General features: G+C 35.5%; 2 protein-coding genes across 3 annotated transcripts in view; one reads left to right on the forward strand and one right to left on the reverse strand.

Annotated features, from left to right (window-relative positions):
- The first annotated feature begins 4,762 nt into the window (after positions 1-4,762).
- On the forward strand, positions 4,763-12,227 carry UTP15_1 (snoRNA-binding rRNA-processing protein). Of its 2 annotated transcripts, none has more exons than XM_051218183.1 (7): positions 4,763-4,885; positions 4,919-5,011; positions 5,048-5,235; positions 5,267-5,492; positions 7,817-9,079; positions 10,026-10,377; positions 11,397-12,227. In XM_051218183.1, exons 1-5 carry the CDS (start codon positions 4,808-4,810, stop codon positions 8,243-8,245), a joined length of 1,014 nt encoding a protein of 337 aa, XP_051074021.1. In that variant the 5' UTR covers positions 4,763-4,807; the 3' UTR covers positions 8,246-9,079; positions 10,026-10,377; positions 11,397-12,227. The 2 variants fall into 2 exon arrangements, with proteins under 2 accessions (XP_051074021.1, XP_051074022.1); XM_051218184.1 differs by having other exon boundaries at positions 4,777-4,986; positions 5,038-5,235; positions 7,817-8,146; positions 8,765-9,079.
- Positions 12,228-23,302: 11,075 nt separating this feature from the next.
- The window catches only part of BUB3_8 (mitotic spindle checkpoint protein Bub3), a 28,723-nt gene continuing 25,458 nt past the window's right edge, over positions 23,303-26,567 (reverse strand). Inside the window, exon 7 of the mRNA XM_051218186.1 lies at positions 23,303-24,545. Within this exon, the coding sequence (XP_051074023.1) occupies positions 24,244-24,545 (302 nt within the window). The 3' untranslated portion in view covers positions 23,303-24,243. The remainder of the gene's footprint in view (positions 24,546-26,567) is intronic.

A 26,567-nucleotide genomic window follows, 5' to 3' on the forward strand; every position in this document is an offset into this window, starting at 1 on the left:
CCAATGACAGTTTAGTGTCCTTATTGGTCCTATGTCCTACGAGCCCTTCCACTTGAGTCCAGAACAAGATACCAGCTTCCGAATCAGAGCAGATCAGACCAGAATCAGAGCAGATCGTTTATTTCAAGCATACTTAGTTTATATATCAATCACACAGACCGCAACGTACCATAAAATAGGAAATAATATTTGTACACAAATAAGCCCAAAAAGTGGCTGTGAATGTGGGAGGCAGTAGTTAGTAAACTGAACATAACTTAAGAACCGTAAATCGTACAATAATAAATTATAGGTCAAAATAAAGCTTGTCATAAAAGGAATATAAATATACATGGTGTAATTGTTGAGTAGTTATACAATAAGAATATTAGTCCATGAATAGTCCTCGGAAGTTACCTGTAACTTAATCTCAACTCGGATATAACACTTCCATACTGATATAACTGATCTAGATATTGGCAAAACGGCTTAGTATGATGTTCTTGCATTCCCTCAACCGACGCACTGTCCTGTCAAATTGGATGCTGGCTCACATTACACTAATTTTCAGAGAAAACCGACTCACTGAACCTTAAAGCTACCAAGCAGTAGTACTTCATTAAATACCCTCAAACGTTATGGAGTCTTTGATAAACGATGTTCTAAATGACTAGTTGTTTTCCATAAAGCTTTTCTTCACACCAAAGACACGGGTTCGGGAAGAGTAAATCTTGTATAATCAAACTGTTGTTCTGCGTGGACAAGTGAACAGCTATCCCCGATCGTAAAAGTAAGGTTGACTCAATGTAGATTGACTCCCAAATGCCATTGATAGGCTCAATAATATACGTCGCTCAAAATGTAAGATACCAAGTCACTGGTGGTAGACTAACTTACTTCATATCTAAATAATCAGCATTTTATGGTACGCGTAAACTTAGATTATTCTCAAGCTATCAAATATCCTGGTTGGATCCTTCAGAGTCCAGCACTAAAAACTCTTCAGTTATCAATTCACATAGATGACCTCCTTCATTATGTATAATCTGATTTATTGCTCTACTGACATTGTGGAACCTGATAGAGAAGTTTGTAACCACGATGATAAGCTGGTAGTTCAGAAGGATCTGACTTCACCCCACAGTCGTGGGGATAACAACAGACTTATTTTCAACACTCCAAAGTGTAAAGTAATCCATGTGAAATATTCCGCAGCGTATGCATGCAAACTAGGTGACTCACCTCCGGAGGCGTCTCGAGTTGGAAAAGATCTGGGAGTCTTGGTACTCTATAATCTAAAGTTTTACTCTGAGACAAAAATGCCCTGCAATCAAACCTTGCACTGATCACGTCAAGGCGCATTTTTGGTCAGTTTGACAGTAAAAGTTTCCACTTTTTAATAGTTTTATTGGGCTTTACTTAGGTTATGAAAATATTGTGTCTCCTTCCTAACTTCAAAAGGATAAGAATACACTGGAATATGTCCAGAGGTGATTCACGAAATCAGTTCGGGGACTAACATTTAAACATTGTGAAGGATACCTCAAATCACTGGACGTCAACCTGTCAGAGTATAGGCATCTCAGACGTGACCTAATGAATAAGCATCCTTAACATCCCTGAGACCACGCTAAATAGCTCAATCCGAATACAAATTTTAGAGACAACGCCCGAAAATTAGAGTCATAACTTGACAGAATGGATTGCAGGTTCATGTTTTTCCGTTATGACTTGTGGAATTCTGAAATTCGCTACCAACTGAGATGGTTTAAACGAATTGTCAGATGTCTTTCAAGTGGAAGAATGACGTATTCCCGAGGATTCGTCGTATACTACAAATATTTTTCTCTCATTCGTTAAGTCTACCGATTTCCCCACCTGTCTGTAACGATTATCGTACGCTTATCTTGTTTTAGGCTTCCTAATTAAATATGTGTTCTATCATTTTCTTCTAGCAAAGTGTATTTAATTTCCTCAATTATTTGCACGGTTTAAGAATGTATCTGGTGATAAGAAGGTAAAATTTAAATGTATGGGAATTACTTCACTTTTTATCAAGGCAATGATAAAACACTTGCTATTCCTACTTCAACCTGCATTAGAAGAGCATACTGATACTTATAAGTTAGCCTACAAATGCAGGAAAAGCGCCTTAGATTGTGCTGTTGTTCTTCATTATAATATATTGTCCAGCTTGGAGAATGGTGAGAAGTTTGTTCAATTAGTAGTTCGGATTGTATTTTTGCCTTTGACCTAACCCCAAGACAACTTCCACCTAACAATTTAATCAGCATCAACACTGACAACTAGATAACCAACCACCTATGTCCACATCTCTTAGGAAGAGGAGAGTGCATTGTTTTGAGAGGGAAGTGCTCGACGTTTCCACTGACTCGTGAAAATGTGCCACAAAGTGTTGTTTTCTCTCCTCTTATTTCTTTTTTTCTGCATGATCTTCCAACTTTCACAGAAAACACTTCTATTAAATATATAATGATCCCACTGCATGTATGCCGATCTCTACCTCTTCACATTCCTTTTAATGAAAGAGTTTTTATATTCCTAATTAAACAATGGTCTGTTGTTTATTGTCCCACATTTAGTTCATCTAAGTGTCAAACTGTTAACTTCAGCGCTAGACATGAACAGCACCCCATTGCAATCCCATAAAACGTGTAACACTGGAGGCTCCTTAATAATCAGTGTCGAAGGTAATTTGTCTTAGTGTAAGCCTTTCCTCTGATCTCTATAAGTCTTCTCATGTTTTGTTGTTACTGAAGTATTCCGTTTGATTTACTGCGCAGGGAGTCTGTATGCTTTTGGTATAACTATACATTTTCTCTTACGATTTATTAATTCTCGTATATTACCTATTATCCTTTATTGTTCACCACTATTCTTTCCCAAAATTTTGAGAAAAAACTTAACTATATTCTGAAGAGTTCCGAAGTCAGTTAACAGGGTGTGTAGTGAATCTATTGAAGTCATTATTAATATGGTTGCGGGTAGATATCTTAAGTCTTGTAAATACCAACCATCCATTTTATCCGTATATTTCTCCTTGTATATATTCTGGTAGAACGAGACGTCAGTATATCAGAGTTCATGCACGCAAGCAAAAGCATGAAAGCTCTACAATACCCTACTTAGAAAATGTACTGTGTGACAAACAGTCTGTTAAAGCATGGTTTTCAGGAAGGGTCATTCTTTTGTAACCAACATGCTGACTGTGGTGGACAGATGGACAAACATCCTTGGTCGCAAGGTGAAGGTTGCCATCATTTACCCTCATTTCTCGAAAGCTTTTGATAGGGACAACCATACACATCTTACCAATAAGCTCAAACGATTGGGTATCAAATCACCCCTACATAACTGGCTCGCTTCAGTCCTAAAAAGTCGGCATTTGAAGGTTATGGTTAACTTCACTTCCTCTCAGGACATGGAATGCTTAGTGGGGTCCTCCAGGGTCCAGTACAAAGACATCTTCTTTTCTTGATTTGCATAAACGATCTTCCACAACAGGTATCGTCTGACGTATTACTTTTTGTTGATGATATGAAACTTTGGAGAGAGATACGCAACCGAGAGAATATACTGGCACTTTAGGAGGATGTAACTGAACTTCAAGGTTGGGCAGATGACGACGGACTTACCTTTGACATTTCATAGTGTAAAGTAGTCTATCTGAGATATAATGCAGACTACAGCTACAACTTAGGAAACTCCCCTCTAAGGGAATCTCGAATTCAAATAGGTCTAGGAGTGTTGGTACCCTACGATTTGAACTCTTATGCTAACTTTGTCAAAAATGCCTTTCGAGCAAACCTTGCACTGGTAACATTGAAGCGCATTTTCGGCAGTTTGACGAATGAACTTTCCACACATACTTCAACAGTTTCATTCATCCGCATATGGAGTACGGAAGCATAGTATTTCCTCCCTCGCTCCAAAAGGATAAAGACACTCTATAACACATCCAACGGCGAGTCACGAAATCAGTTCGGGACTCGAAGTTAAGCCTTATGAAGAGCGCCTCCAATAACTAAAGTTGTGCCCGTTAGAATACAGACGTCTTGGAAGTGACCTTCGTAAGACTCACAACATCCTTAACATTTCTGGACATCACCTCAAACACCTAGTTAAGTTTAGATCCAACACAGACCTAAGGGAAAACACCCATAAAATAGAGAAACAACATAGCAGAACGAACCGTAGGCACAACTTCTACTGCTTAAGAGTAGTCAAATTCTGGAATTCGCTGCCGGCTGAGCTATTCCAAGCGACTTCCAAGTAATACTTTAAAAGAAAACTTGACATATTCTTAAGCACTAGGTATAGTATCTTATTACGATTTACCAATTTTTCCTCTCTTATCGCTAATATACCTAGGTTCCTGCCTGGAAGTATTGGTGATCAACCGCTATTAGACATGGAAGCTCGTTAAGCGAAAGCTCCTTCTATTCTGTCCAAAATCACTTGAAACATTCGAACCGTTTGGACCTAGTCCACAACTTGTATTCTTGAATCAAGAAATGTACATATCCAAATATCCATCGAAAAAACAATTCATTTAACTCCAGGTAGTTTATTTGCTTAATTTATTCGTCTGTCTGCACTTATCGTTTTTTTCACCTGTTTTGTACAGTAAACCTGCTGAAACACTTTGTACTGAAAACTTTATATTGTGCCAAAAACAAAATATTTAGTAAAGCCATTAATATTAGCAAATATGAGAGTCTGTTGGGCTAGAAAGTTTATTTCGTCCACAACTATTTGAACTGCCTGAACCGCAGTATCCAATCAATGCGTTACTCTTAGGTGAATCATGATGCCTTCAACTCATAGTATATTAGTTCCGTATGTACAGAAAAAGGAAGCTATAAATGTTTGGGACAGCTATAAAGTTAGTTTGAAAAGGTGATAAATCAACTTGTAGAGTGGAAAACCATTACAACTTGTACATCGCATTAACTCGGTTGCTATTTCCGTAACACCTCCTTACAAGTATGGTCTTCCAGATGGATATAATGTACGTGACTTTTGATTTCCTTGTAGAGTATTCTAGGTCAATCTTTACAAATGTGATAGTGACAAACGTTTCCGTAAATTAAGTGGATTTTCGGCTCGAGTAGTTTGTTGTAATTTTAGAAATGATGGGAAACTTGTCATTGTGGGTGAAGAAGGCGGAACTCTGCGTATTTGTACTACGGACAAAAACAAGTTTCATCTTCGGAAGATGAAAGCACACCAGGGGTATGTCTGACCGTTTTTTGTAACTTCGTAGTTCTATTTCAACAGCTTCATTTTTTTACGACGGGTTACGTGCAGCTAGTCTTGGATCAGATGCAAGTGTTCGAATTTGGGACGTCACACTGGGTTCCCCATTAGGACGTTATGCGGTTTGCAATGGGAGCGAAGTTGCTCGTGGCATGGTAACAGGGAGAGTCGACAATAACCTCTTATGCTTTGGTGACCTTAATGGAAATGTTGCCATTTACGATGTGCGCGAGGTAAGGCTTTTAGTCGCGGTTAAATCCTGTCATTCAGTCACTGAAATTTCGGGTACTTCCCACTGTTTGTAATGTAGATCTTTATCTCGTTCAAAGTAGGGTTGATATTTGTTTAGATCAATCCACGGAAATGAGGTTTCTGTGCATAATAGAATATTATCCTTAAAAGATTATAATGAGACATAAAAAATACTCAAGCGGCGTGTAAAGAATCCCCTGAAATTTAGTTTGTTAAAGGTGTAAACGATAAAATTGAGAAAATAAAGTTCCTTCATAGTTACTTAGAGATTAGGCTATCACATGTGGTGTATATACGGATAATAGATCTATATATTTAATATGACGGGTAATGACTACTCCCTTTAGATATCCCTCATATTAAACATAAGTCATAGTAAAGTTAGAGAAATGATTGAATCCATCCTTTTGTGCCAAAAAGTCTAAGTTTTTAGATTGGTTTTAAATTATTTCTGGCAGATATTTTATTGCTTTTCTTTTCTAAAAGCTATAGATGTAGTCATCAATAAACGTAAACAAGTTGAGTTGCTTCATTTTAGGTTTAATTTTATTAAAATGCTCTTGTTAAGGCATAGTAGATAAGTGTTTTATATTCTGGTGTTACGTATCAGCTTGAAAAATAACCTTAGTTGACATTGGTGTCGTTGACTTATTTCATACGGACTCGCTACTAATAATAGAGATACACAGATGCACCAATTACTTTGTCATTTCCAACGATTTACTATGTAAGGTGAGCATGAAGTGCAATTAATTTTAAGATAATCCTCACATTGGTAATGTAAGTGGTGTGATATACTTATGGATAGTCTCCAATCCGTGAGTTATAAAATAATGAAATACGTTCGTATTTCTACTACCCATGCGTATATAGCTATAAGTCCTACAAGGATTCATCCAAAACTGTGGAATACCGCCAAAACAAAAAGACGAAGTAAAATATGTGTTAATCTTAGCCGTTGGTTTGAAAAAGTAAGAAAAAGTAATTTTCCTCAGTACCTGAAATGTACCTGTAATAGGCTTTGGAATTTCTAAGGTTTTTAGAAACAACCTCCATCATCGAATGAGAACAAGTCCTACCATCAAAAAGCACCGTTCTAATACTAGTAGTGATAACACAGGGTTTCCAAAGTACTTCTACAAGACTGGCAGGATTCCAATCCTGTACTCACCCTGGATGGTGAGCAGATAGAAGTAGTCGAGAAGTTCGTGTATCTGAGTAGCTGCATAAGTGCTGGTGGGGGTGTGAGTGATGAGATCAATGCACGAATAGTGAAAGCCAGAATGGCTTATGCCAATCTGGGCCACCTTTGGCGCCTTCGCTATGTTAGTCTGGCTGTAAAAGGTCGGGTCTACAGTTCGTCAGTGGGAGCAGTTTCGCTCTATGCTTGTGAAACCTGGTCTCTCCGAGTTGAGGACGTTAGACGACTCTCTGTGTTCGATCATCGCTGTCTCCGAAGGATTGCTGACATTCAGTGGCAAGACCATGTCAATAATGCAGAGGTTCGGCATCGTGTGTTCGGGCACAGATATGATAATTCAATTGGTGTCACCATCTTGAAACACCAACTTCGGTGGCTTGGACATGTACTCCGAATATCGTCCCAGAGAATTCCACGTCGTGCATTATTTGCCGACTCTGAGACTGGTTGGAAAAAGCGGAGAGGTGGTCAGTACATGACATGGTGTCGTGGCATGAAAGAAAGCTGCAAAGGACTGGCTTCTGTCGGTCCTTCACGACTCCCTGGTTGGGGTCTGAGAGATGGTGCAACACAGTGGCTAGAGACGTTATCAGATATGGCTCAGAATAGAAGCCAGTGGCGATCCTGCTGTAACCTTCTTTTACTTTCTTCATAAAAAGTGGTTGTGTCTCCCTTACCTGAAAGATTTCTTCCGATTGTACCTTTGCGTTCCCTCATTACTATCACACTACCTTACACCAATCTCTTCGTTATTGTTCTTTTTTTCTATTTCTCTTCGAATTCTCATTGTTTTGTGTCGCACATATATATTGGCGCTCTCTTGTACCAATATTCATGTGTTCAAATAAATAAATAAACACAGGGTTAATAGAAAAGTCCAGGATTTTGGTGGGCAAAAATCTTGAGTTTTCTATTTCTCCATAGAACGGGCTATTTTATGCAAAATTTACGATTTGTTTCTACTTCTTACGTTAAAGTAACCAAAAATGTGCACTGGGCTGTGTATTTAAATAGGAATCATAATAATTTAGTTCTACTTGACAGTGTATATGAACTTCAGTTTAGTTTATACAGTTTACTCACTGTTTTGATTCCACTTTCAAGCCAAAACCTGTTCAAAAAATCACATTTCCGTCTGCGGTCTCTGCTCTTGCTCTTAGCAAGACGGATAAAATTTTGGCTGTTGCTGCTGGTTCAGTTGTACAGTCCTGGGACTTCTCAGCTCAGAAATTTCATGACTATGGAACAAGTCAAAGCCTACATCTTCATTACAAAGTTATTACTGGTTTATTCATTGAACAACATCCCATTACAGATGAAGAAGTACTTTTATCTGTTTCGCTAGACAAGCTCGTCAAGTTCACCAGTTTGCTGGATGGTAAAGAATTGTATCAGCTCCAATGTTCATCGCCTTTGACTGCTATAGGTGTCACGGTAGTTTACTTTTTTGTTAACTGTAGTTTTGTACCCTTCCACTCCTGTTCTGGTCCATCCATTTTCATTGAAGTAACAGGAATAGCAAGGGTGTTATAATTTACGCATTTGATGGTCCGAAAATCGATCTGTATCAACATATCGAACAAAATATGTCTTAAGAATTGTTTCTTCCTGTGCTTAAACTAAAGGTTTTCTCCTATTCGTTAGAACGTTCGGGTTCGCTCCTGAGGATATAAATCATTGGATCCACTCGGATCTTTTATACCTGCTTTACCAGTTGTTTGTTTCGTGGTAATATTATGAGTTATCTAATTGTTAGTGGTAAAATAGTATAAATTTACCGATGAACTGCATTTTTAATCATATCTGTTTCATCAGATAATCTCGCCTTCTCAACTTTTGTGGATGAAATACACAATACAACGTGTTTACTTAATTTTAAATGTCAGTTACTCATTCTGCAGTCCTTTCCTGTATAATTTACATTTATACTACCTGATAATAGTCTGCTTAATACTCACTATTCAGTATTTTGCCGAACTAAGCTTCATCACTTTAAATTTTGTACCACGTTAGATAACTCATTTTTCTGTTCCTGTTTATACAATATTGTAGCCAAAGTGTGGAAGTCTTGTAATAGGAGGAGAACATGGTTTCGTTAAAATCAAACACTACGACTCGAAAATAGACACATTTGTCTCGGCATCATCTGAGGGGCAAAACAAAGCGTCTTCTAGTGACACAGAGGATCCATATATGAGTTTATTGTCTCAGTTTTCAAAACCAAATAAAGGCGATCGCTTTATGTCAATGAAAATGAACGAATGGCTAGAAGTACCCTTAACTGGTTCTCGCCGTGCTCCCAGGGACTGGTTTTCACCCGAGAAATTTAAAGCAACCGAAAGGCCGTATGTCCCTTTAATTCACCAAGTAAGCTCTTGATACCACTGTTTCATTTGAATTTTCTCAAACAATCTCCAAGGGTTTTTCAGTTCCAAGCCCAAAATCTTGCTAGCACTATATTTCTCATTCAAAATACCAATAAGATCTTCATTGCCTGTTTTTAGAAACCTGTTATCGTTAAAATCCTTTGATCATCATAAGTCCTATTTGACATATTGTCTAGAATACTATGATCAAATCACTAAGTGAGCTAGTGTATTTAGTTATGAATACAGACGTTAAGTAAACGGAAGAGTCGAAGTGGTAAAAATAAAAGTAAAAAGTCAGATGAATCTTCAGGACAAATTTGTGTTGGGAAACTTGTCGTTGATAATCTTTGTGTGACAAGTGTATATATCGTTTGTATGAATGGCAAGAGAGACCGAGAACTAATTCTTTATCAGTAATGATCATATTAGTTTGTAGACCGGGATACTAACCCAACGTCTAGATCGAAGCAGGTTTTTTTCTCGGTGGGCTACCCCTTTTTGTCTTTGATCTAGAGATCTGATCCGCAAAACAGTGGAGCAACGTTAGGAGATGTTCATACGGCACTTGTTCTCGCGGAATCTTTCTCGATTGTAAAGTTAACTGTATCTTCTATTATATATTATCATTGTTTACTGTATTTATTTATTTACCTTCCTCTTTCAAGTATACTTCCTCTCCCTCTTCTCTTCACAATGTTATTTCTCCATTCTGTGTGATACATTCTATTTTTTAGTTACTGGTTGTACCAGATTTTATGTACCTTAAATAAATAAAAATGAGATAAATCGCTAACATTGTCCTACAATATTTACCACAAAATGCAAGTTGTTTATATCCATAACTTGTATTTCTTGTTATTAAGATTTGATTTACAAATAGCCTTTAAACTTTTAAAGACTATTTCTAATGACTTGATTTCCTTTTATATTTACAATGAAAACAGAAAACGGAAATATCACGCAGTGGTCAGTCGTTTTACTCTCAAACACTGACAAATACATATAATCGAGTAGACGTTCTACTTAAACGTTTTAATCACTCTCGTGCGTTGACGTTAGCTTTAACCTATCGATCATGGATGCGTCGCTTTAAAAGAAAAACCATTCCTACCCCTCAATATTGTTTAAACTTAGCACTTGCTGTTGTACGAGAATTAATAAGAAGAGATACGTTAGTTGCCGCAATCGCAGGTAGAGATAATCGTCAGTTAGAATACATTTTTGGATTTATTTACAACAATATTTGGCGTAAAGATTCATCTGCAGTTTGCTTAGAATTATATCATTGTATATTAAGTAAGTTTCCACTTTAAGACAGTGCTTTTTAATAGTCTATAGTACCATCAGTTTTATAATTTATATTGATTGTTGAAAAGAGATAAATAATTTGAGAGATTGTAAACTAAAATTTACTGTGCAATACAGAACAAATAAAATTAAGTTTTCGATAACCTTGTTACTTAAATTTCCCGATCTTAGCAACATATTAAGCTGAACAAAAAGCATGCTTTTGAGCTTCATTAATTTTTCAATACCATAATACTTATTCTTTCCCATTAGATATTATTAAATCTCTTAGGAAATGCGCTTATTTGAGTGGATTACATTCTCCACTTTGGAAATTTTTGTGAATCGTAATTACCAACTGCACTTCAAAAGTGATTTGAAGGTTTATTGTAAAGCAGCCCAGTTGTAATTGTTGGTGAATATATCTGCATCCATATTTATCTACTGTGATAGTTGCAACGTGTACTTGTCAAAGTCGGCAGTAAAAAGTGTCGTTAAGATGTAATTGAAGTGAAAGAGAATGATACATAATGGAAGGTACAATCCAGTTAAAAATATTCCTTTGATCTAAAGAAGATTCCACTTTAATGTAGAGTGGGAAATAAATTATAGTAATATGTAGTTAAAAGTCAGTTATTGATTACTCACATATATTGGTTCAATAGATCGAATTCTGAAGTTGCTAATTGCGGATATATATGTTAATTTTGATCCCGTTTATCACCGACTGAGTGATTTGGTTTTATAAACTGTTATGGATTTTTATTTGCTAGTTATTGACAATAGCTAAAGAGGCTATTAAAATTTTAATCTTCACTAATCGTTAATGATTAATTTTACTGAAAAATTATCATACTTAAATTAATATTTGTGGTCATCACTGAGACACTTTATTACTTACCTTCGAACACCTTAGTGAGGTAACTAGCGAGGACCACATAAGTTTCAAATTGTAGCTAACGCTATTGTACATGCTTTATAATTTCACGCCTTACATTTTAAACTCTCATCGCATTTTTTTTCGACAGACACATATACTGCTGAAGAACTGATGAAAACCCGTGGATTCGCGAAAGTTACTAGACTGCTTGAACTCACATCTTCAAACTTCTATGCCCTAGGCAGAATCGTAGACACAATTGTATATCAGTCCCGCGATTTACCGCATTCAAAAAATGAGCAATTTGTAGAAAGTATGTATAATTATTCCTCATCTAATTCAGAAAATTCACCAGAATGCAAAGAAACATCTGTAACTAATAAGCGTAGAAAACTTAATGTTACTTAGTTATTGTAATCTTGTATAGTGAAAATAAATTTCCTTTCTGATATCCATGTTTGTGGTTACCAGTTCGGCTTTCAGGTAATACAAATTTTTCGCTGTTTGCAAACGAGAATTTCCGTTGGAAAAATAAAAGATTCCCACAAAATCCAACCGTAACCACTCAAAAAATTCCAATATTTTCAAAGCACTTGGGTAAAGTGGAACCTAACGCTTCAAAACTGTCATAACTTGTGAACCTGTGTGCCCTGTTTATTGTATAACGCAACGATACCGACAATCAGAGAGCAGCGGATTATCGATCAAACCAGTGACTCATAAAACACATGCGAACAGCCTAGAGTCCTTATTGGTCTCGCTTCCTATCTGGCCCAGCCTATTAAGTCCAGAACACCAACCTCAACTTATGCAATATGAATCATTTATTTCAAACACTCGGTTTATGTATCAACCAGACACCACAACGTACAACAAAATATGAAACATTTGTACAAGAGTTAGCCAAATGTGGCTATGAATGAGGGAGATAGTAATTAATAGACAGGCCGTAACCCAAGAATGGTAAATCGTATAGTAATAGTCTATGGGTCAAATTAAAGCTTATAATAAGAGCGACATGAATATGAACATTTTAGTTACATAACAATTATACGATAAAAATATACTCATAGTATTGGTCCATAAATGGATCCAAAAAGTTACCATTCATTATTCTTATCAGAATATAACAAGAACCCATACCCTTAGTGATTGATTCGTGAAAATACCGGAATTTCCCATATATACCAGTCCTTTTCACACTAAATCATCTTCATTCTGAACTACAGTAAACGTTCTGAGTTCCTTTTATCCTGTCAGTTGCTTAAAGCTATTTCCTAATTTACTGATGTCGAACATGGAAACTTGAAACTATGCAAGGTCGTACCAGATACTACTTTAACTGCTACTAACAGTTTAGGATGGTTAGAACCATTATGGGTATTTTGTTTTGGTGCGTCGGGTTTTTGAATCTCATGTAAAAGTACATTTCTGTTTACCTATACTTCAAATGTCATAAATGTTTCAAACAATGTAACTCGATTCCTGAAAGTTCATATCTAGTTGGCGATCTTGCATGAAACTGTCCACATTAAACTCAAACTACCGTGGGTTAATAATGAACTAGTGTTTCTGTGTGGCTAATGGCGACCACACTAAAATTCATTTTTATTATTTCAAGATAATCATATCCGCAATAATTTTTTCTTCTGAATGTATTTTCAATGATTGATATAAATTCCTAATGAAGATTTCATTGTCTTGTAACTCCCGATATATTTCCTACTAATTATAACATTTGGGTACCGAGCTTCGAGGCAGGTATAATAATACTTTTATTAGTCAGTTAACATCACGAAGTCGAACATGGCAAAAATTAATAGTTTCAACTTTGCTATAGCCATATAACGGTGGGCTTTGTTTGCTACGAATCTGTCAGATATACAATTATATCCAAAATATATGAACCAATCGACTCTACATACACTTGACAATTTTGTGATGCAAAACACATTCTATTCCTATAAACGCTGATACCTGACTAATTAAATACGATTTAAGTAGTTTGTACGGCATCGTATAAAAATTTATGTAACTGGTCGTTTCTTGTAGGTCTTCAACCAACAGGTTTGCGCACCATTTTGAAATATCTCAAAAATATTGTAGATAGAGAGATCTGAAGACCTTTTTTAGCTGTACTGATGGTTTAAATTAGTATAAACAGGTAATTTCCTGATATTATTTCACTAAAATATTTTGTACACTGAACTTTCAGTATACTGCAAATGAAATTATCTCTAACACAATTCCATAGCATAGTTTCGTACAACCAATGAAAGGTAGGTCAGATGGCAAGAAACAAAACTACTGCTGGTCTAAAATGTGTTTAGCATTTCTGGATAAATGTGAATATATGACCGACACACAACGTAGGAAAGATTCAGTTTGCTTTTTTGAGTCAGTTTGTTGTACGCCTTGCAATTTGTGTGAGACAATGTAGCGAGTATTTAGGGAAAGACTCGATATAATTTTTTGTACATGATTTCCAAATATGAAGAGTGACCCATTGCACAAAGATACGGTTTAGTGCCACTATGTTTTATCAGGTCTCGTGGTTTTAATTACACATATCATATAATCACGCTGCAATATCATCAGTGTGCTGAGAATGACTTAACTGTGTCACAAGACAAGCCCTCACATGGAATCCTCAAGGCCAAAGGAAAAGAGGAAGACCAAAGAACACATTACGCCGGGAAATGAAGATAGACATGAAAAAAATGGACAAGAATTGGATGGAATTAGAAAAGAAGGCCCAGGACAGAGTGGGTTGGAGAACGCTGGTCGGCGGCCTATGCTCCATTAGGAGTAACAGGCGTATTCAGTCAGTCAGTAACAACGTAGAACTTCGTGCGTACGTACATCAGTTCGAGTTGCCACACCACATTAGCACAGAGATGCAGTGGTCGAATCAAATCCCGTAGTGGTAGAGGTAGTAAGAGTACAAGCAGCAATCAGAAAAATTAGGGTGTGAAGATGCTATTCAAGGAGTATAATCCAGTGAAATAAATTTGAGAAGAGAAAAAAGAAATGGACATGAAGAATTCAGAAGATTAGAATTTGGGAGAACACAAAGAGTGTATGTACCTGCGCCATTGCAAACGGTTTTGAGCCACGTCATTCAGGGTCTCTAACCATCGGTTGCTATCATCTCGCGGTCCCCAACCAAGTAGTCTACACCTACCGACATGACTCAGACCACTTGTCGGTGACTTCATGGACTTGTGCCATGTTTTGGTCTGGTGTCAACGCAACCCAATCCTGAAGCAACATTTTGCATTTGGAGGGGGAGAACCTCATCCCGAACATGCTTGCATTGTTGCTTAGATTGGTCAGAAGACTCTGCATTTTGTCAGCGTCTTCACCAAATAAAACTGTCATCGGCATATTCTAGGTCAAAAAGTGAATCTCCTGGTAGAAGTTCAACCCCAGCAAATTTAGATGGGGAGAGTTTTATCTCTAAAAGTACGTCGACGACAAAGTTGAACAAGAGTGGAGAGAATGGGCAGCCCTGACGAACACCACTTGAGGTAATCAATTCTGATGACAGTTCGCCATAAGCTCTCACTCGACCAGTTGTGCTCGAGTAGAGAGCCTTTACAAGGTTAATGTACTTCTTTGGTACTCCTTTCAGTGACAACACTGCCATAGAACCTTACGATCAACAGAGTCGAATGCTGCCTTAAGGTCGAGAAATACTACCATTGTGGGGCACCTGAATGTGTGTCTGTGTTCTAGAACCTGACGTAGTGTGAATACCTGATCTATTCAACCACGTCCAGGTCGAAAACCAGCCTGATTTTCTCCAGTCTGTTCTTCACGAGCTTTAGTTAAGCGTCGAAGTATTATTGAAGCTAATATTTTAGACACTATATTTGTCAAACTGATTCCTCTGTGATTGTCACAAGAGGACTTTTGTCCTTTCTTATAGACTGGCACAATCAGTGATTGAGACCAATAAGATGGGATTACGTCCAGTTCCCAAATTCTATCTAAGACCTCAGTTAATCTCACTGCTAATACTGAACCACCATCCTTAAGAATCTCAGGAGTAAACCTGTCAGGTCCTGCTGCTCTTCCTCGCTTCAGATTTCCTGTGGCTTTTCCAACTTCGTAAACAGTTGGACGACCTACAATAACTTGCCATTCAGGTTGACTGGAGATCGTGGGAAACCGAAGTGTGGCTGAAGGCCAGTTGAACTGATCCATAAAGTGTTCTGTCCATCGATCCAATCTCCTGGATTGAGAATGATTAGTATGTCCATCTTTCTCTGAGAGTGTTTCGCCAACAGTCGGTTTCCTAATACCAGTTTCCTTAACAAGTCTGAACAATTATCTGCTATTACCCATTGCCGCTGCCTTTTCCATCTCTCTTGCTTTCGCTACCCACCACTGTTCACGATCATTGCGTAGACTTCTTGTTAGTTTGCACTTAAGCTGACTCCGCTCTTCATTATGTTCAGAGCCAGGTGGAATGAGTTTCCGAGCATCTATCAGTGCGATAGATGCTGATGAGATCCAGTGTTGCTTCCTAACCTTACGGGTTACCTTACTAGCAGATATCACTGCTGTTTCCACGGCTTTTCGGATATCATTCCATGCTGCCTCGGGGTGAGCATCACATACATGACTGCCTAACTGCTTTCCTAGTTGTTCCTGAAATATACTCTTAGCTTGACTATCATTAAGTAGGGCCCTAAGAGGTTTACTTGCAGCGTCTTTCCTACGTCCAGTAAGACGCAGGCAAATACGCGCTGGCACTGGAGCATGATCTGAATCTAAGCATTTGCTCCAGAATGAGCGACAGTCTTCTATCGAGCCCCTCCATCGGTGGCTGATAGCGATGTGATCTATTTGGGTCCAACGTTGGGATGAATTAGGGGTCGCCATGTTAAAAGATGTTTTTCCTTATGCTTAAAGTTAGTATTTGCAAGGAACAGGCGGTTATCTGAGCATAGCTGCAACAGACGGTCTCCATTATCTGTTCGTTGAGCCACGATGCTATAAGATCCACCCAGATGTCTTTCCCTATCGCTTAGTTTACCTACTTGAGCATTAAAGTCACCGGCCACCATTACTACATCCGAGCGCCTAGCTTTTCGGAGAAGGTTGGAGAGCTTTCTGTAAAACTCATCTTTTACATCATCTGCGCTGCAGTCAGTGGGAGAATAGGCAGAAACGACGAAGAGGCAACGACGAGTGTCCCTATCTTTCCGAGTCTTTACTGTTCCGTTTAGTCGGACAGCGCACAAACGACTGTCTACTGGGATCCAGTCTAAGAGAGCTAGTTCTGCCCTAGGACTCAATGCTATACCTACGCCGGCGAGGCCACGAGAAGCAGCATCAGGGCTTCCAGATACACGAAGTGTGAATCGAGTTGGTTCTTTATTTTGATATGCTGAGGTCAAATGAATGACGCTACTCGGATCCTGTGTGCGCGTTCCGGAGATGCAGCACACATCGATGGCGCGGGATTCTAAAGTTCTAGCTAAGGAAGCCTGTTGTCCTATTTGGCACTGTGTTCGGACGTCAAAAGCTCCTACGTGTAGTTTAGAGCGTGGTTTCAGGAGACCAGGAATAACGTTCCGCGTACTCGAATCGTTTGCCCTAGCGGTGCGAGGTGATAAAGAGACATGAGGAGGGTTAGTCATGGAGATAAGAGAGGTATTCGGAGGTGTAGGAAGGATTTGAATGTGACCAACAGGCGTAAATAAGTAAGTAAGCCGAGAATGATTAATAGGTGTTAGTTAGATATAAGACACCTGCAAGCACATTAGAACCACAGCTGGTTTTACTTATTACTTTCACAACGTTTTGTAAGTACAACATTAATGCCTATCTATGCCTAAAAGTGAGTTAACAACCCGTTTTGAATTCAACTCTATTTGATATTTAGTCGTCGTCACTTAAGTCAAATCACTTGAGACTACAGTATCGTTAATACCTTAAATGATCATGCAATATTCGGTGAAATAAATCTTTTTGATGTCGACTTGCAATTGTTATTTAATAAATCGTAGACAGGGATTCGGACTAAAAAAAACCCGGTTTTCTTGAAGAGCTTACACACAATTGGCTTTTTTTAGCTAGCCATAACACAATTTTCTCAGTCAGAAAACACTCAACGACACAAAGCTCTACGCAAATACGAAGAAAAGACGAGTAGATGTAAATATATTTAGCAATGGGGGATAGATTTTAGTTATATGTCACAACACTTCTTATGGCATATGGGCTTTATGGGAATTGTCAACATTTTATAGGTTTAATTATGAGCTGATCTTAGTAAAACTACCAATGAAAACCAGGAAGCAATAAACGGCTATTTCGTCCTAATATAAGTTTCCTTAATAGTGTCCATATACGATTGCACACCTGGGAATCGGACCTAGGACCTTCGGTCTCGTACGTGGACGCATAATCTATGGACCAGTGAAACAAAATCCGATGGTATATATGTCTAACTTCGATCAATTCACATAATCGTGCGACCGTCTTATACTGCCTGTGGTGGATAGCTGTCTCTTTTTCGATATAGTTGAACTCCATCAGCCACAGGTTTTGACTACAACAAGAATCTCATCTTGAAGCCGTTAATTAGTGAGCACAAGATATATTTGTTTGCGCATTGATTAGCATTAGAATTTTGGATAAACTATAACTCAATTGAACTTGTAATTGACGGTTCAATAAATTTCATGTGACCAATTTACTAATGACGTAAGATTAATAATGTCACTTATGTAGTAAGGCTTACAGAATAAAAAGAAACATCATAATAATACGTGTAGATTCTACATCAACATTACAATAATTAATTTACGATAGTATTAGATACTTATATTTATAAAATGTCAAAAAATATATAAATTATATCTGGTTACTACCTTTATTGTCTTTGGGTTCTCAGATAACAGTCAGAATGGGACATAGCGAGTCCGGCCAGTTGTCAGAAAGTAGAAGTAGACTAATGTCCTTGCAAAACACTAACGAGGTTTGTTTAATAAGGATAAGAGAGCAGCTAATAAATACGCGATTTTGAGCGAAAATCAATCTGGGAAGTGTATTTGTATCAAATGTTTAGCGTTAAAGTTGTGGGGCCCGTTATTTTGTCGTCTTTTAGATCGTATGATGTTGTCGAAAGAGCTCTCCACTTTAGTGGCCCAGTGGATCTGACTCCAATTAGATCATATGAATGTTTGTTATCGCTTGTCCTCGTATATAATCATCGGCTTAAATCGCGTTAATCAATAACGGATTTAGATCAGTCAAATAACGAGAATGGACTTGTGAATACATATATTTTGTATATGAAGGTGATGGAATAGAGAGAAGAGAAACGACGCGCGGTGAAGATGGGGGGTAAGCCAACCCCCCTTTAACCAAGCCTTAATCAATATTTATAGTTACACAAAAGTAAGTTACAGACATGTGATGAGTAATCGGATAAGAAATGTACACACTCCTACGCGCTCAGATAATAACAGTCAAAATTGATAAGCGAATAAATAACAAGGTCAGAATATGACCCAAGTAGAATGAATATGATGGACTGTCCGAAAGCTAGAATAAGGTATCTGGGCTTAACATAATAACTGACACTACAAAGACATTGACAATTGCGTTCAAATTATGCGAAGTTTTAAAAATATGAACCTGTAGTGAAATTATTTATAATTCAAGTTTCAAAGCCTCCTACCATAAACAGGAATTACATAGTCTTAGGCTTGGTTCCTACCTCAGTAACTTCGATATTAATACATATTAATTTGCAATTGTAATTCAAGTGAAGCAAATATGGACCAACAGTTTAAAGACATTTCACGGCTATACATTGTATGGATTTTCATGAGACTAAGTATAAATAATAATTCATCAAGTTATCAAGAGCAATCAAATCGTTCAGAACTGAACTAAATCTCTCATTAATTTCTTTAGTACATAAGCCAGCTAATCTATGAGAACAAGCCATATGTATAACTAAAAGGAATTGAACTGATCGATTGACACTGGAAATTACTTAGAGCCTAAAAGAAGTAGATGTGGCCTCCCAAATAGTGTAATAATCAGTCTTCTAGTATATATTACCGAAATTATAGTTCACAAATAGTGTTCAAAACTTAGCAATCTAATACTACTTCATGATATAATTTCTTATAGATAGTATTCGTAGCAAACTGAAATCATTTGGGATACTATTACTGTTTACATAGGAATGTAATTGTATCTATCAGAAGGGGTTTTGTGCGAATATTAGTAATTTCAATAGTTGAAATCATGAGTCAATTGAAACCAGACCACCATGGAAAACATGGAAGCACTGGACGGTCGTTTCGTCCTAGTATGGGTCTCCTCAGTAGTGCGCATCTATGATCCCGTCCCCCTCGGGATTCGAACCCAGGACCTATCAATCTCGCGTGCGAGCGCTTAACCACTAGACCACTATAATTAATTAAAATTTATTCAAATCTAAATTTTATTTATAATAATTCTATGGTAGTAAAATGTAATATTTTGTATGAATAATCATACAATTCGTGAATAACATCCTTAAAGAAAGCAATACTTGTCAACATTTTTTTATATTTTTGACTAGAAAAGTAGAATCAACAGTATATAATCTATTCATTTCGATAGTTTTATTTACACAGGAAGTGTTAACAGAATAAGACAGTTAAAACAAAACAAAAAATCGTTTTACATTTTCATACACACTAATAAGGTTTATTAGAGAATGAATTACAAAATATTTTTGTTCATAGGTCAATTATTATAAAAAATAAAAGTACATTTATAATGTTTTAATTTATATTAACTAATGAATTTATCAGGTGATTTAAAAACACATAATTATTTTATAAAACTTACAAAGTAATAATCTATTTGTTTTGATAAAATTTAAATGAACCAGAAAAATTAAAGAATATTAAGTAAATTAATGTATTTGTAGTATCCCAGTGAATAGAAAAGTTAGATTTTCTGATGTTTCGTGACTTAGTTAAGCCACTTCTTCAAAGAATAAATAACCGAATCAAGAAAAAATTCTATTCATGTCAACACAGAACTGCATCTACAAATTAGGTTGTATCGATTGTGATGCTTTCTATATTGGAGAGTCATCTTGCGAAATCTTGACTAGAGCCAAAGAACATATTAGGTAGACAAAGAAACCTCCCAACAATCCCGTAGAACTGGATAAACTTCAAATTAAATCGGCAATAGCAGTTCATGATATTTTCAAAGACCATGAAATTAATTTCAAAAATATCAAAATATTGCAAAAAGGCTTTTCCAATCACAAAGAAAGGAGAGTAGCTGAAGCGTTCCATATAATGCTTAATCCTACTGTTCTCAATAGAAAAGAAGGCCTTACCATACGTCCTACTTAGACTATCTATCCCAGTCACCTAGTCTGATCTTATATACAATTCACACTATCACCGTACAAATTAAACTCTATTCTTTCTCATCACGAAGGTCACACAATTTTTCATCCTTAAACAGTACACACATACACACAGATTTACAAACATGTCGCTTGCCAATCACCTTGACCGAAATAACATGTCGTTGATGTATTCAGACCTGTTTTTTGATTGATCACATAATATTCTTGTGTTGTTCTGTTGTACTATTTAAACTTGGATTAATTTGAATTATTTATTCTCTGAAGAAGTGGCTTACACTAAGTCACGAAACGGCAGAAAATCTAATTTTTCTACTCATATGGATATTGCAATGCATTAATTTATTTATAACAATCTATCCAATGCTCAATTTATTTGAAATTATCAAGTCAAACCTTGGTAATGATACCGATCAAAGAACATTGTTTTGTAAAATAATTCATGGGAAATTTAATGTATGTTTTGAAACAATAAACTATTGGAAGGGTATCATACTACTTACTAAACATCAATTATATTTAACTAAATTATGGAAGAAAATTATACTTCTTAACTTTTTATCATTAATCGTCATTAGATGAGATTTACCATTAAGTTATTGAAGTCTGAATAGATCCAGCAAAGAACTGATCACTGGATTGAGATAAAACACAATCCAAATAGTTAGTAAAAGCCACTTATATATTTAGTTGGTGAATCTGATTTTATTAACTTTAAAACGTAGATACGGATTCTGAACTTAAGGAAATACATAAGTTATTTGTGAAAGTCTAACCTGATCTTATCCATGAGATTTTGATTGAAATGTTAATTTCATAGAACAATTGTGTCTCTGTTAATGAACACTAATTTGTTTTTAATGACTACAAATATGATAGAAGAAAACTGAGTATAAAAAGGCAATGAGAACTCACATGAATATTAATCTGTAAGTTGTATAACATTATTTTAGATGACTTTTAAGGTGTTATTCTAGGATAACTGATACATATCGGGTTACTATCAGAAACAGCACTTCCATTATTATCAAGATTTTGTAATCAAATATTATTATACATACAAGCTCTACACAATAGGAACTAATAGGCTCGTCTATATAAATAAACGGAGTATCGAAACTTGACTACTAAAAATATACTGTCTGAGCAACTTTAGATTACAGTATTCGAAGCTTTATATATTTCATCTCCGACCGATGTGGTTGTACTCCACGAAGCAGCCAGCAAGCATTCTATCTTAGATATTAGTTTTATGATTTAGTACTGTTTGGGTGATCCAGAAAACTTCTCGCAAAAGACAAAAAAAGATCAGGAAAACACTAAGAAGCATTTTATCCAATCAGCGTTCACTTGAGGTTTAGCCAGAAACATCAAGAAAGTGATAAGTCACGTGGAGTTTCTGATTGGCTGATTACTATACTTCTACTATGTTTAGTAGCAATCCAGAACCTTCGGGAAACCCAAGGACACCTAAAATACTATAAAAGCTCTATATGTTCTGTACAAAAACGGACCTTCAGAGCAAAGTGCTTCTCGTATACCTTGCACCTCTTCTCTCGTGTTCAGGTCGCTGTGTTGTTCTAGCTTGGAGTTTACAAGAATAGCTTAGGAACCGAATATAGCGTCCAACTAGCAAGACCTGTCAAGTACTCGTTAATAATCTACGTATGACGTACCACAATTTATTTCATTATTTTGTTAGTATATAATTCACTGTTCAATAAACAATAAGTGTCCGCTTAGTTTTCTACAATAAAGGATAGTGGATTTTCATGTGCTTAACACTATGGACTAATTCCGCATAATAATAAGTACTTTCACATGCTAAAAGAAATTTAATTAAATTTTTGAACATTTATGCAAATTGAACTTAGTGCATAGTCGTATGTGAGCTACCTTTACAACTACTGGTTCATTTCAAGGTTGGTTACAAAACCACTCCATTTATTAAGAAATGATCCTTACTCGGTCAATAAATATATCTCCGCTGTCTCATTACGGCTAACTTCAGAAATATTATTCATCACATAACAGTTTTAAAAAGTGAAGAACTGATATGACTTCTAGTAATAGTTAACAAACACTACTTTTAATTACTTATGATACAACTGAATCAATAATCAAAATCTTGAAAGTAATAAATCTAATTAGTTAACTCACACATGCAATAAAACGATAAGTGCAACTGAAAGCCATTGGAAACAATAGGATAATATTTATAATGTCTCACTACACTTAAAACTATTAGTGCGTGATATGTCCCATCGCTAAAATCAAAATTCCAGTAAAATCGTCATTGATTTCAACTCGTAGAATAAGCAAACTGTAACCAACCTAATATTGGAGCAAAAGTGGCATAAAATATGAAAATCCTAAGATGGAGTATTGAATAAACACCTAATGTAATATTTGTAATGACCATTTCGGAAAATAGTAATTAGTCTTCATTGAGTTGTCAGTATTTAGGTTCTGTTAGTAGTTTATTCAATAACCAATTTATTTCGAACAATTTTTTTCCACTTATAAATTCAAGAACATGAATTTATCATGTTTTGTGATTTCTCGTCATATACTTACAACATAAACATATCGGCATGAATTACTAAAAATCAATGTACATACTTTAGATCATAGCGTCGGAAGCGCTAGGGTGATATGTTTATATATATTATTTCTAAGTAATTGTTTTTAGTTGTTTACTCAAGAATATTCTTGTATTCAGTCCATTAATTAACATATGAACATCTCTTATCGTTCTTCCATACCTATTGCTCTTCTCAATAATCTTTAGTGACGAAAACGCTTCCAATGCTATGATATAAAGTATGTATACTGATTTTTAATGATTCATACTAATATGTTTAGGCTGTAAGCAGATGACGAGAAATATAATAAATTCATGTTACACTACCACATCAATTGTTATTGTCAGTCAAATTACTTTTATAACCTAACTAATTTATAAACAATAAAAAATTGAGACATTCACCATGTACTTCGATATGAGCCACATTCTACGTGTAAAGACTAATGATTCTTCTTGGTTACCTACGTCGAAATAGGTGGAGCGGGTTGTTTTTTTTTTACCTTGGAATTAGTGACTGAAAGTCAAACGCCTTAAGTAATAAACCACTGCTCCAAACAATTTGGAAGACTAAATCCACTTGGTTTTAATCTTCCGGTTGACGGTTAGAACTGCAATTGATCAGTCTCTTATTGGCATATATGCATACTGCCTCGATATAACCTTAATTCGCAAGCATTATATGCAAAGATGGATAGTGCCTAGCAGTGGAATTCAGGACGCCCGTTTCGTCTTATTTGGAAGACTTACTAAATTAAGTTTGATAAACTACTGTTAAAGTGATATGCTGTCCGCTTATATGTGATATAACGAAATAGTTTAATATTGATATACAAATTCAATCTCCAGAAAATGATATTTATAAGAGTTACACAAAAATGAGACTAGACAGATACATATATGTATTTTTTAAATATTTAACAAAATGATTTGATATGGAAATGTTTATTTTACAGGATTATGGAAAAACAAATATTAAATTCATAATTGCTTCTGATTTTATCTTTAACCTTTATAACCAACATTGGCTCCAGCAGTACCACCTCCGCCACCAGTAGCACTAACATTATTAGTATTACTGATATGTTTAGGTTTGACTTCATTTTCAGCAACACTTCTTATGTAAATAGTTGGTTCTGGTTCATTTTCAATTGGACCACGTTCATACATGTATGAAGAAGCAATAGCTAGTAAATTACCATCTTCAGAAAATGCTAAACTTGATATACTAGTTGGATACTTTGATAATTGAGCAAGTCTTTTACGATTAAATCCATCCCATATATTTACAATACCATCACAACCACCTAATATTTGTATAAAAGAAAAAAAGAAAGAATACGATTTTACATGTACAACTCATATATACACATTTGTACGAATGATTATAAAAATTTGTTTATACATCGAAATTCTAATCTTTTCCTTTTTTTTTTAAAGAAAAAAAAAACAACCGTTTAACGTTTTAAAGATTATTTAAATATTTATTTATTCGTTTAAAAGCATTATTCCAATGAAATGTAAATGGAATTGTTACACATGTACATAAATGAAATATCAACAATAATAATAGAAATAATTAAACTATATGTACACAGTTCAGTCAACATTGAGTAACTAGATGATGAAAAACAATAAACAGTGAAACAAAGAATTCAATTATCAGATTTTCGAAAATCAATAGTAAAAACTTGTTAAAATACTTCATAACTAACTATTAATACATAATTTTCTTTATTCTTTTTTAAACAATGAATATAGGAATTGAAACAAATGTAAATCAATCTAAGTGATTAAATCATATTAGAAGAGTATGAAGAAATTCACAAGATAAAAACTAGAGGAGTTAAAATGATAATAAAGAAAATTATGAGAATATTGAATATAGTTTGAAAAGCACAAATGAAATTCAGCAATTACAATTAAAATAACTATAAAGAGATTTTGAGCTCTGTGACGTAAGATCTCGAAATAGAGATGAGGATTATTTTACTTGCTGACATAAAGTCAGTTACCTAATAGACTATTGTCATGTATTTTTGTCAGTCCTTAGTCTTTTTTTTCTAAAACCATATCTTTGCTAGCTATCATTGCACGTCACCGTAGTGGCGTGAATCTATATGAGTCACAGAGGTTAGCAAGCTCACGAACTAAATTTACCAAATACTTTAAACGTTATCGCTGCTGATTATGGCATGAGCAAGCAATGTTTTGGTGATAGTTCTAAACAACTTATAAGAAGAACAAAGGATGCTGTATAACAACGCGAAGAAATAATAGAAAGAACATTTCAATGAATTTGAGTAATTGCAAAGAGATTTTTAAAATAATCGACACTATAAAATCCTCTGCATGACAATTTTAAAACACCCAATATAAAACTATCACTGCTGAAAAACGTTTACACTATTCTTAATTAAAATTAGCTGTAATGATAGAATATTACGACGGAGATGACAATGTTGCGCTGTTCAACCATATACAGTCGACCTAACTCGTATTTAAATAAATGGCGTTCGTAAGTACAGGATATATTCTGAACATTCGACCTTTGTAGTAAGCTGTCAAAAACAATTGAAAGTTTGTTTAGCGGTACAGGTGTTAGTACTGAAGTGATAGTCTATATATAGGGACTAAGTGAATAATCCTGGTTCATTTTTGGCAACCCCAGCTAAGTTATAAATTATCTGGTATGTAACAAGTCGGTTAGAATTATTTCTGATCTATGTCTGTTTGGGTGTAATAACAATAACTCAGTTGGTACTATCATCGTGAAATACTAATTAACCTCAACTGTTTAAAGAATTAACATGTAAAAAGGTAGTTATTTATACATTTTATTTTATTGGCACAAATTTCAGAAAAGTTATCTTGTTAACACATTAGCAAGATGATTCTGATCAATAAATATATTATCTATCCGAATGATGATATTTTGTCTTACTTTGGCGATACAATATCTAAATTTATTGCAACAATTAACAAATCCTGTAAAAAGGCTAGCTTATTCCTTAATATGACAGGCCATTCTCCTCAGAATAAGAATTATCACCATGGTGACACTTATTCTTTAATATATATATATATAACCATTGAAAATACTAATGGTTAACACCCTTAATTGAGTCAATTATTTTTTTTCAAGTTATCTACGTAATGAAATAAGTTGTATGTAAGAGATATCTGAAACAACAATGAACCTACAGACTTTACATCTACAAATAATAACAAAAATAACACCCTTTTAGCTTACCATAATAAAATATTCTTTTAATTACAAAACAGAGTAATAAACACTGGTATGGAAAGACAATGTTAAGTGTGAGTAG

The sequence above is a fragment of the Schistosoma haematobium genome, chromosome 1 (genome assembly GCF_000699445.3).
Source record: "Schistosoma haematobium chromosome 1, whole genome shotgun sequence".
Lineage (NCBI taxonomy): Eukaryota > Metazoa > Platyhelminthes > Trematoda > Strigeidida > Schistosomatidae > Schistosoma > Schistosoma haematobium.